Source organism: Eucyclogobius newberryi, unplaced genomic scaffold (assembly GCF_026437365.1).
Source record: "Eucyclogobius newberryi isolate DKJ021-1_F unplaced genomic scaffold, fEucNew1.0.hap1 SCAF_1, whole genome shotgun sequence".
NCBI lineage: Eukaryota > Metazoa > Chordata > Actinopteri > Gobiiformes > Gobiidae > Eucyclogobius > Eucyclogobius newberryi.
In genome coordinates this window covers 2,736,382-2,748,945 of record NW_027315723.1, presented here as the reverse complement: position 1 = coordinate 2,748,945, position 12,564 = coordinate 2,736,382, and the positions used below count along the sequence as shown (strand labels likewise).

The window sequence follows — 12,564 nt, the reverse complement described above, 5'->3', positions numbered from 1 at the left end:
CATTACATACAACTTTATTTGTACAAGAGAAATAATTGTTGTTAAAATAAGTTGTAGTAGTAGTTATCCATCCAGATAATGACTTTGGAAGAATAAATACAGTATTTTCCGGACTATAAGTCGCTTTTTTCATAGTTTTGGCCGGGTGCGACTTATACTTACATTTATACTGATATACTTATACTCCGGAGCGACTTATATGTGATATTATTTGTTATTTTCACACTTGTAACCGCATTTTATACTCCAGTGCGACTTATATATGTTTTTTTTCTTTCTCTATTATGCATTTTTTGGCTGGTGCGACTTATACTCCGGAAAATACATTAGTCGTTTTTGGTTTGTACCGTCTCAAAGCGGCCATGATTTCAGTATTTCAACAAGGCACAGGCCGAGGTGGTGGCGTGGCAGTGATCTCACACTCAAGCCTACTCATGAGCCCTAAAACTAACAATGCATTTCACTCATTTGAAAGCCTTATGCTGTCGATCACATGTCCAAATATGAAAAACCAAAAAGGAGTTTTGTTCATAGTTATCTACCGACCTCCTGGTCCCTACTCAGAGTTTTTAACAGAGTTTTCTGACTTTATATCAAACTTAGTGTTAGCCTGGGATAAAATAGTTATAGTTGGAGACTTTAATATCCACGTGAACATGAGTGATGACGCTCTCAGTAATGCCTTCAGCGCCTTGTTAGACAGCATTGGTTTCACTCAGAATGTAAATAAACCGACTCACACTCACAAGAACACTCTGGATCTTGTCCTAACGTATGGAACAGAGATTAGTGACCTCATTGTCCTCTCTCAAAACCCTATATTGTCAGATCATTTCCTAATTACCTTCCAGTTTATTCTTAAAGATCATCCAGCCCCACAAAATAAAGTTATAATGAAAAGGACAATATCTGAAAAATCTATCTCAAAATTCAAAGAAATAATAGAGCCAATATTCAGTGACATGTCATGTGATCATGTCATGTGATCATGTCATGTGATCATGTCATGTGATCCTGCTGAGAACAGTTTTAGTCCCAGTTTAAGTGATCAATGTATCGACTTGACCATGAATTCTCTGAAGTCTGCTCTTGACGTTGTCGCGCCGTTAAAACAGAAGGTCATTAGGCCAAAGCGCGCCTCCCCATGGTACAACCAAGAACTGCGTTCACATAAACAAAGAGTTAGAAAGTTAGAGGGATTATTTCGTCGCTCTCACACCGAAGAATCCCTAAAAGCATGGAAAAGTTGCCTGCTGTCCTATAAGCAGGCTCTGCGTAAGGCCCAAACCAGATGTTATTCAAATCTAATAGAAGTCAACAAAAGTAACACTAAATTCCTTTTCAGCACTGTAGCTAGGCTAACAAACTGTCACAGTGCAGTAGAGCCCTCAATCCCAGCTACACTCAGCTCTGATGATTTCCTCCTATTTTTTAACAATAAAATAAAAACAATCAGAGATAAATTAGATGAAATTACCCCCGCTATTAGCCCTGAACTAGCCCAAGCTGTGAATCTAACGTCCCATATAAATCCACCTGTAAACTTAGAAAGGTTCACAGCTGTTGATCAAGCAGAGATAACTTCAGCCATTATGTCCTCTAAAAGCTCAACTTGTGTCCTAGACCCCATTCCAAGCAGACTCCTCAAAGACATTCTCCCCCTAATTATAGACCCTATTCTTACTATAATAAATACTTCACTCGAAAGTGGCTATGTTCCACAGTCCTTCAAACATGCAGTCATTAAACCTCTTCTGAAAAAGCCTAAACTAGATCCCGACCTATTGGTAAACTACAGACCTATTTCAAATCTTCCCTTCGTCTCTAAAATCCTTGAAAAAGTTGTAGTAAAACAGCTTTGTCGCCACCTGCAGGACAATAACTTATTTGAAGTTTTCCAGTCAGGGTTCAGAGCCCACCACAGCACTGAAACTGCACTAGTTAAAGTCACAAATGATTTGTTATTAGCCGCTGACGATGGACTGGTCTCAGTCCTGGTTCTGTTGGACCTCAGCACAGCGTTTGACACCATCGACCACAACATTCTACTGCAGAGGTTAGAATGTGATGTAGGTGTTGGAGGAACAGCCCTCAGCTGGTTTAAATCCTATCTATCTGATAGGTTCCAATTTGTTAATGTAAACCAGAGCTCCTCACCAAGCTCTAAAGTAATTTACGGTGTGCCACAGGGTTCGGTACTCGGTCCAATTCTGTTTACTCTTTATATGCTACCATTAGGCAACATTATCAGAAAGCATGACATTAACTTCCACTGCTCTGCAGACGACACTCAGCTGTATTTATCAATGAAACCTGATCAGAGCGATCAAGTAGACAGACTTAGTACTTGTGTGAAGGAGATAAAAACCTGGATGACACTTAACTACCTGCTTCTTAACCCTGAAAAAACCGAGGTCATTGTGCTTGGCCCTAAGCATCTACGAGACTCTCTATCTGAGCAGATAGCCACACTGGACAATGTCAGTGTAGCCCCCAGTTCTACTGTAAGAAACCTTGGAGTCTTATTTGACCAGGAGCTCTCATTTAAAGCTCATATAAATCAAGCTTGTAAAACAGCCTATTTCCATTTGCGCAACATCGCCAAAATCAGAAGAATTCTGCCTAAAAGTGATGCTGAAAAACTTATCCATGCATTTGTAACGACTAGATTAGACTACTGTAACTCCCTGCTTGCAGCGTGTCCTAAAAGCTCCATAAAAAGCTTTCAACTGGTTCAAAATGCAGCAGCAAGATTACTAACAGGAACAAAAAGAAGAGAGCACATTACGCCAGTGCTGAAGTCTCTTCACTGGCTCCCCGTCGAGTCTAGAATCAAATTTAAAATTCTACTCCTGACCTACAAAGCCATAAATGACATGGCCCCATCCTACCTCAAAGATGCTATAGAACCATATCATCCAAACAGAGCTCTTCGCTCTCAGAATGCCGGCCTTCTGGTGGTGCTAAGAGTCTCTAAAAGTACTGTAGGAGGTAGAGCGTTTAGCTACCAAGCCCCTGTGTTATGGAATCAGCTCCCGACCCATGTTAAATATGCTGACACAGTCTCTTCATTTAAGTCCAGGCTTAAAACGTTCCTCTTCGAAATCGCTTATGGTCAGAGTAGTTAGGAACAGAAACATAAACCCACAGCTTTAGCTACGCTGCCCTAGGAGTAACTATGCTGGGGGAAGTATGACAGCTTGAGCACTATCCTCTTCTTCTTCTGACTACTTATGCTATCAAACAATATTTATTTTTTGATTCCACTTGCAAACTGTTCACCGCCTTCTTTTTCTTTCTCTCACTCCTGAGGACCTGTGGACCCAGATGCCCCTCCCCTGGTGAAGTGGTCCCTGCCCTGTGTGGACGGTCCCTCATCTGCCTGAAGAGTGGGTCCAGCTCGCCCCCGACGGTCCCTCATCTGCCTGAAGAGTGGGTCCAGCTCGCCTCAGACGGTCCCTCATCTGCCTGAAGAGTGGGTCCAGCTCGACTCAGACGGTCCCTCATCTGCCTGAAGAGTGGGCCCAGCTCGACTCCGACGGTCCCTCATCTGCCTGAAGAGTGGGTCCAATTCGCCTCAGTCGGTCCCTCATCTGCCTGAAGAGTGGGTCCAGCTCGACTCAGACGGTCCCTCATCTGCCTGAAGAGTGGGTCCAGTTCGCCTCAGTCGGTCCCTCATCTGCCTGAAGAGTGGGTCCAGCTCCAGTCTCCTCGTGTCCGTCTGTGAGAGTCGGATCTCTCCTTCACTGGAACTCCTCCAGGTTTCTACGCTTTTTTTCCAAAGAGGTTTTTTTTGTAGTTTTTCCTGGCCGAGAAGGAGAGTCTAAGGACAGAGGACCCTGGGACATCGTCCCTCGCCACCACAGACATTGTCTGACTCCATCGCCACCACAGACATTGTTGATTCATTTCTCCCTGTGGCCCTCAGAGGCAACTGTTGTTGTGATTTTGGGCCTTACAAAAATAAACTGATTTGATTTGATGATATTTACAAGACAAACAAACCCAATGTTTATGTGAATAATGTTCACAACATAAAGCTTTGCAGACTCACAGAGCCGTTATCATTATAAATATTATGATCATAAATGTGTGCTAAAGATGTCTCTCATCTGTGGTAATGTAATCGCAGCAGAAAGTAGATGTATCAGTCAAATAAACTGAGTCACAAACAATCAAACATATTTATTTACAAGCTGTACACATTTTAGTGGTCATCATTTCCAAAAGCAATATGCAAAAAAACGTTATCATCCCAAAGTTTCATTCACAGTTAAGACAAGTCCAAGGCACTGAATCTCGGCGTGTTCACAAAAACTCACTGGAAATAAAACAAAATCTTTAAAAAACGATGAAAACAAAGGACCAGGCTGTAAAAAAGGATCACTGCGGTGCTTCAAATAACTTAAAATCAGGTGATTCATCTTGTTTAGTCAAATAATTCACACTCCACGCACGTCTTGTTTGACAATCTTTTAAACACATTTAAGATTTGAATTCAATGCTATTTTTCTATTTTTAAAAGTAAATTATATGATATAGTGGAGTACGTTTCCCCCCACGGTTAATTTAGCCAATAATAATCATCAAAACGCTTCAAAACAAGATACATTTTACACATTTAGATCAGTCGTTTTGTGTTGAAAGAACAAACCTGAGCCAAACGGAGTCAGTTTGTTGATTCTTGTGACACTTTACGGCTCGTTCAGACGTCCACACTTCACAAAAGTCACGATTCGAGCTGATTTTGGACTGCGACGTCGTCATTGAGCCTCGGATTGTGAAGAAACACCTTTAAATCCGTCGCTTCAGCAGCTTTAGCGCTTCATCGGGACGTCGCGAGTGTTAATAAACACAATATCAGACTCAATCGGTGGTTTACGGGAACAAATCGTGAATTATTATGTGCAATTTATGACTACAGTGGTTTTGAAATGACTAAAATCACTGGAGAGTTATTATGTCACAGTTCTGGAGGCGGGTCCGAAACCTTCTTGTTTTATCATGATTATTTTGCCCACAGTGTAGTATTGAATGTATGCGTTTCCACGGCGACAAGCAGGCGACACCGTCGGCAGAGTTACGGGTCAGATCTGTGTTTTCCAAGGCGCTACTTCGCAATGAAACGCCTGCAATTTATAAATGCAAGTTTAGCGCCGCCCGGTGGAACAATTCAGGCAGAGCGACAGCGTTCCCATGGCGATCGCTCCGGCGGAAAAGTTGCACCGATGAACAAAAGAGTTTAACTTAAAAAAAAAGTTCAAGATGACAGCTGCGGCGGATACAGACGTTTGTGGATTATCTCATAACGATAAAGCGACTAGACGCGACTCGTAAACGCCTTTGGACGGTGGAAAGTCCTCAAAACGTCCCCTACGACAGAAACGCTGAAGCCTGTGAATACGAGCACCCACGGGACAACGAAAGATCATGCAAACTCGAGACAGAAAGGCCCGGGGACCTTGTTGCGGTGAGGCGGAAGTGCTAAGTAAGGCTGGACGGTTAAAGGGGAAAGTTAAGGCATCACATTGAAGGACATTGTGCCGTTCTTGTCCGTTAAACGCGCTCACACGGACGCTCCCCCCTCATCAGGACGTGGTGTTAGAGCTCCATCTACTGGACAGCAGAGGGAGGAAAAACAAAAGCTAGCTCGCCCCGACGTGCTAATGTAAGCGTGCGCTCGTAATGGCGGTGATTCGAGTCAGAAACGCTCAGTTCCGGAGATGATTTACGGACTTCAAAACAGCACAGGCGACCTCCGGATCGCTGCAGTTGCCGTCACAAATCTGAGAAATTTTAAACCGAGTGTTTTTGTGAGGCTCAGAGAAGGAGCAGAGAAGACGAGCTCATGAACAGGATCAATGAAAGTGTGAGTGAAGCTAAAAACACGTCCGGGTGTGTTTTTGATGAGGGGAAATGTTAAAACATGGTTAAAAGCTAAAAAATTGCATAATATGTGTCCTTTAAAAAAACAACGCACACATAAAAAACACATTTATGAGCCTTGGACAACCAGTGTCAAGATTGTGCAGATTAAAAAAATGTCCATTTGAGCGATGAGGCAGCATCGTTCCCTTTGAGTGTTTTTTGTCAAAGTACTTGAGACCACAGAGATCATCGCTGCACCACTCGGATGACCCACTCTGCGGAGGGGTTCAGCTGGAACAGGTCCTTCATGTAGGTCTCTCCGTCCAGACAGCGCTCCTCTGGGGAAGGATTCAAACAGGCTTTAAGGACTTCACGGTGACGGTGGAGGAAAAAGAGATCGTGACAAACGCGTCGTGTGAAACGTGCGTAAAACTGCCTCCGCAAAAGAAACTGTAACGTATTTATTCAGGTCAAAGACGAAATGAAAAGCAAAACAGACAAAAAATGTGTATTAGAAAGGACGGATCCATGTGTAAACCAGGTCTAAACCAGAGCAAGGTCTAAACCAGCCTACATCTGGACTAACCCAGTAGACGACTTCACTGTCACGTTCTCGGTGCTGTAAAGTTCCACATTGTGTTACTGTGTGTGGAGAGTGTGTAACGTCAGTGCTGCAGTCATAACTCAGGACGTGATCTGGTCTAAACAGAGTTCAGCTCGTAATGACACAGACTCATAAATATAAATACTTACTGATGTTGCCCCCAATTTCATACAGACAGAGTTCATCCCTTTTCACAGACACTGAACTGAAAACACAAACACAGTATAAATATTACTACTACTAAACATATTACTACTATTTGTAATAGTATACTGGAATATTACTACTTCTGCAACTCAAAATAAATCATGTGAATTAAATGTATCGGTAGTATTTTATTTATTTTTTAAATTACACATCCTGATCAACCAGTGGAGTAAGAAAAGGCACATCCATGTGCATATAACTGATGTAAATAAGACCATTTTTATTCATATTAGTTTGTCTAATGCTAGCTATTTTTATTTTTTATTGTATCTTTATTTTTCCCTCCATTCCTTATTAAGAAATGAGAGGTTTTGTCTATAGGAGTTTTTGTTTATAAGAGTTTTTCTATTAAGAGTGTTTTTTAAAACTTTCTATAAGTTATCTGTCCTTTTCCTCTGTATCTACTTGTGTTGCAACACCGAAATTTCCCCATGTGTGGACAATAAAGGCATATCTTATCTCATCTTAAACATGTTGTGTCCTCCAGGCTGAATCCTGAACTTTCTTCTTTATATTAGTCAAAACTGTTGTTCAAACTTGTATTATTCAGGCTTAATCACCAGGACACGCCCCAAATAAAGCCGGACATTGAAATAAAGACCATTAAACCATCTGAACACACTAACAATCTCTGTTTTACTGAGTCCTGCGGTCGTACCTGTCTTGACTGAGGAAGCGCGTGAGCACGTCCGCCGCCTGCAGCTCTTCAGTGAGATGAACGGCCATGGACACTTTACTGAACTGAGGCGCCTGCACCCGGATGAACCCCTGAGAGCCGTCCTGGAGCCAAGAAGACAGGAACCAGAGTCAAGAGTCAAGAAGACAGGAACCAGAGTCAAGAGTCAAGAAGACAGGAACCAGAGTCAAAAAGACAGGAACCAGAGTCAAGAGTCAAGAAGACAGGAACCAGAGTCAAGAAGACAGGAACCAGAGTCAAGAGTCAAGAAGACAGGAACCAGAGTCAAGAAGACAGGAACCAGAGTCAAGAAGACAGGAACCAGAGTCAAGAAGACAGGAACCAGAGTTAAGAGTCAAGAAGACAGGAACCAGAGTTAAGAGTCAAGAAGACAGGAACCAGAGTCAAGAGTCAAGAAGACAGGAACCAAAGTCAAGAAGACAGGAACCAGAGTCAAGAAGACAGGAACCAGAGTCAAGAAGACAGGAACCACAGTCAAGAAGACAGGAACCAGAGTCAAGAAGACAGGAACCAGAGTCAAAAAGACAGGAACCAGAGTCAAGAAGACAGGAACCAGAGCCAAGAAGACAGGAACCAGAGTCAAGAAGACAGGAACCAGAGTCAAGAAGACAGGAACCAGAGTCAAGAAGACAGGAACCAGAGTCAAGAGTCAAGAAGACAGGAACCAGAGTCAAGAAGACAGGAACCAGAGCCAAGAAGACAGGAACCAGAGTCAAGAGTCAAGAAGACAGGAACCAGAGTCAAGAGTCAAGAAGACAGGAACCAGAGTCAAGAAGACAGGAACCAGAGTCAAGAGTCAAGACGACAGGAACCAGAGTCAAGAGTCAAGAAGACAGGAACCAGAGTCAAGAAGACAGGAACCAGAGTCAAGAAGACAGGAACCAGAGTCAAGAGTCAAGAAGACAGGAACCAGAGTCAAGAAGACAGGAACCAGAGTCAAGAGTCAAGAAGACAGGAACCAGAGTCAAGAGTCAAGAAGACAGGAACCAGAGTCAAGAGTCAAGAAGACAGGAACCAGAGTCAAAAAGACAGGAACCAGAGTCAAGAGTCAAGAAGACAGGAACCAGAGTCAAGAAGACAGGAACCAGAGTCAAGAGTCAAGAAGACAGGAACCAGAGTCAAGAAGACAGGAACCAGAGTCAAGAGTCAAGAAGACAGGAACCAGAGTCAAGAGTCAAGAAGACAGGAACCAGAGTCAAGAAGACAGGAACCAGAGTCAAGAGTCAAGAAGACAGGAACCAGAGTCAAGAAGACAGGAACCAGAGTCAAGAAGACAGGAACCAGAGTCAAGAAGACAGGAACCAGAGTTAAGAGTCAAGAAGACAGGAACCAGAGTTAAGAGTCAAGAAGACAGGAACCAGAGTCAAGAGTCAAGAAGACAGGAACCAAAGTCAAGAAGACAGGAACCAGAGTCAAGAAGACAGGAACCAGAGTCAAGAAGACAGGAACCAGAGCCAAGAAGACAGGAACCAGAGTCAGGAAGACAGGAACCAGAGCCAAGAAGACAGGAACCAGAGTCAAGAAGACAGGAACCAGAGTCAAGAAGACAGGAACCAGAGTCAAGAAGACAGGAACCAGAGTCAAGAAGTAGCCACAGCTGTCCTGGGGCAGACAGAGAGAGGCGAGGCTGCCAATGTACACCAGAAACACAGGCGAGTGCTGCCCCCCTGTGGCCACGACTGTTTTAAAGCCGTCACGAGAAGCACATCCTGTTTCGTTTCATTCATTCATGTCTGTGTCGACCCCCAGGCCTCCAGGGGGCGATGCAGAGCCAAAGACAACTTCATTCTGCCAACTGGACAAAGGTCTTTAGAGTGAATATGTTTCGCCGCTCTCATGAATGTGTCGTGTTGCAGTTCCCCTCCTCACCTCGGGGGCGCTCCTCTCGTGAATGTGTCGTGTTGCAGTTCCCCTCCTCACCTCGTGGGCGCTCCTCTCGTGAATGTGTCGTGTTGCAGTTCCCCTCCTCACCTCGGGGGCGCTCCTCTCGTGAATGTGTCGTGTTGCAGTTCCCCTCCTCACCTCGTGGGCGCTCCTCTCGTGAATGTGTCGTGTTGCAGTTCCCCTCCTCACCTCGGGGGCGCTCCTCTCGTGAATGTGTCGTGTTGCAGTTCCCCTCCTCACCTCGGGGGCGCTCCTCTCATGAATGCGTCGCGGTGCAGTTCCCCTCCTCACCTCGTGGGCGCTCCTCTCATGAATGCGTCACGGTGCAGTTCCCCTCCTCACCTCGGGGGCGCTCCTCTCATGAATGCGTCGCGGTGCAGTTCCCCTCCTCACCTCGGGGGCGCTCCTCTCATGAATGCGTCGCGGTGCAGTTCCCCTCCTCACCTGGGGGGCGCTCCTCTCATGAATGCGTCGCAGTGCAGTTCCCCTCCTCACCTGGGGGGCGCTCCTCTCATGAATGCGTCGTGTTGCAGTTCCCCTCCTCACCTGGGGGGCGCTCCTCTCATGAATGCGTCGTGTTGCAGTTCCCCTCCTCACCTCGGGGGCGCTCCTCTCATGAATGCGTCGTGTTGCAGTTCCCCTCCTCACCTCGGGGGCGCTCCTCTCATGAATGTGTCGTGTTGCAGTTCCCCTCCTCACCTCGGGGGCGCTCCTCTCATGAATGTGTCGTGTTGCAGTTCCCCTCCTCACCTCGGGGGCGCTCCTCTCATGAATGTGTCGTGTTGCAGTTCCCCTCCTCACCTCGGGGGCGCTCCTCTCATGAATGTGTCGTGTTGCAGTTCCCCTCCTCACCTCGGGGGCGCTCTTCTCATGAATGTGTCGTGTTGCAGTTCCCCTCCTCACCTCGGGGGCGCTCCTCTCATGAATGTGTCGTGTTGCAGTTCCCCTCCTCACCTCGGGGGCGCTCTTCTCATGAATGTGTCGTGTTGCAGTTCCCCTCCTCACCTCGTGGGCGCTCCTCTCATGAATGTGTCGCGGTGCAGTTCCCCTCCTCACCTCGGGGGCGCTCCTCTCGTGAATGTGTCGCGCTGCAGTTCCCCTCCTCACCTCGGGGGCGCTCCTCTCGTGAATGTGTCGCGCTGCAGTTCCCCTCCTCACCTCGGGGGCGCTCTTCTCATGAATGTGTCGTGTTGCAGTTCCCCTCCTCACCTCGTGGGCGCTCCTCTCATGAATGTGTCGCGGTGCAGTTCCCCTCCTCACCTCGGGGGCGCTCCTCTCGTGAATGTGTCGCGCTGCAGTTCCCCTCCTCACCTCGGGGGCGCTCTTCTCATGAATGTGTCGTGTTGCAGTTCCCCTCCTCACCTCGGGGGCGCTCCTTTCATGAATGTGTCGCGGTGCAGTTCCCCTCCTCACCTCGGGGGGGCGCTCCTCTCATGAATGTGTCGTGTTGCAGTTCCCCTCATCACCTCGGGGGCGCTCCTCTCATGAATGTGTCGTGTTGCAGTTCCCCTCCTCACCTCGGGGGCGCTCCTCTCATGAATGTGTCGTGTTGCAGTTCCCCTCCTCACCTCGGGGGCGCTCCTCTCATGAATGTGTCGTGTTGCAGTTCCCCTCCTCACCTCGGGGGCGCTCCTCTCATGAATGTGTCGTGTTGCAGTTCCCCTCCTCACCTCGGGGGCGCTCCTCTCCGGCTGCTTGTCGGGGGTGATCTTCTTCAGCAGTTTCCTCATGGCTCGCTCTTTGCTCTGTTTCTTCTGGCTCTCCATGTTCTGCTGCCGCACTTGCATCAGGATGAACTTCGGGATCTGCAGGAGAAAGAGGCGGTTCAAATAAACTCCACGTAAAGCAAACCGGGCATTTGTCGGGGTGTAACCACGACGACGACGAGCACTTTAATGAGGAAGACATAAAGATAGTTCAAACATAAAACTTTACCTGCTTTAAATGCCATACGACTTCATTTTAGCAAATCAGGGCCACCCCAGGCCACCACTTGGAGGCGCCACTGATTTTTTGCCGTGATGTCTCTAAAACTTCATTTCACTTTCTGGCAAACGTGTTCCTATTTTATTGTCATTATTTCACTTTTTTTCAAGCAGGTTTGCTCGTTTAAACCCGTGTAACTCTACAATTGTTTCCCTGTCGTCTATAAGTGGCCCTCAGATGCCGTCACACGCTCCCGAGCTCTAGAAAGAGACTCTTTGGAGATGCTCCGGGGCCCGAGTCCCATGCGTGAACGTCACTCACAGTCCAGAGCAGGTCCTGGTAGCGGATGAGCAGGCGCACGATGTTGGCGGTGCCGGTCGCCATGGAGACCTCCTGCTGCTGCGTGACCTTGGCCCGCTGACCTTTGAACATGAAGAGGTTGGGCGCCATGACGACGGAGACGTTGTTCAGGGTCATGCGGTTGCGGGCCTGGCGCTCAATGACGCGGCGGAAGAACTCAACCAAAGCCTGGGAAAAACACAAGATATATATATATATATATATATATATATATATATATATATATATATATATATATATATATATATATATATATATATATATATATATATATATATATATACATATTTAGCAAGGTTTGAGCACCCGAAATAACAGACTAACTGCCGGAAGGACGTACGGATTTATTTATGACTCTTAAGCTTAAAGAGGGAAACACACAAGATGGATTATGCAGCTCCCCTACAGGACGGTGGAAGAACAGCGCGGTGGATGTCTAAAATTTATATCTAATGATTTTATTTTCCCTTAGGCCGTAGTTTATAGTAGAAAAAGCTTCAGTTGTATCATCTGGACTCAGTTAGAAAAAATAGACGTTTCGACTCTCATCCAAGAGTCATTGTCAATAACAGAATTTAGGTCGAGAACTCCGATATTAATACTATAAGGCTCCGCCCATTGGGCGGAGCCTTCCTGAAGTAGAAAGAGTTGTTTGTTTCAACAGAAACTCCCCCTTGTATCTACCGAGCCTATTCAGAATTTTAATGGGCTGTTAAAACCTCTTTGTCTTTGTGAGACCCTGGCTCAACCACCCTGAGTACCTGATTAGCATCTAAATGTCCTGGTCCTGGTCCTCTACCTTTCCAGGGGTTCAGTATACCATTATAAATAACAGGAAGATTAACCCTTAGCCCTCCATTTCTGTTTAAGAAGGTCTTTCTTTTTTAACAAAAATAGCTTCCTTGACTCCTCTTTCAAACCATCTTTATTTTAAACCAGGAAACACTTTAAGACAAAAACTGGTTCACCCTAAAGACAAGTTGCCGACTCAAAAACAGAGCAATGTAGTTTATTCGAT

At 46.0% G+C, this 12,564-nt stretch overlaps 1 protein-coding gene across 1 annotated transcript in view; it reads right to left on the bottom strand.

Moving 5' to 3' along the window:
* Positions 1 to 4,165: 4,165 nt before the first annotated feature.
* Positions 4,166 to 12,564, bottom strand: part of LOC140363156 (rho GTPase-activating protein 18-like) — a 60,751-nt gene continuing 52,352 nt past the window's right edge. Inside the window, exons 14-18 of the mRNA XM_072449525.1 lie at positions 11,508 to 11,714; positions 10,931 to 11,065; positions 7,338 to 7,459; positions 6,622 to 6,677; positions 4,166 to 6,206 (exon numbers count right to left, since the gene is read on the bottom strand). Of these exons, the coding sequence (XP_072305626.1) occupies positions 6,115 to 6,206; positions 6,622 to 6,677; positions 7,338 to 7,459; positions 10,931 to 11,065; positions 11,508 to 11,714 (612 nt within the window). The 3' untranslated portion in view covers positions 4,166 to 6,114. The remainder of the gene's footprint in view (positions 6,207 to 6,621; positions 6,678 to 7,337; positions 7,460 to 10,930; positions 11,066 to 11,507; positions 11,715 to 12,564) is intronic.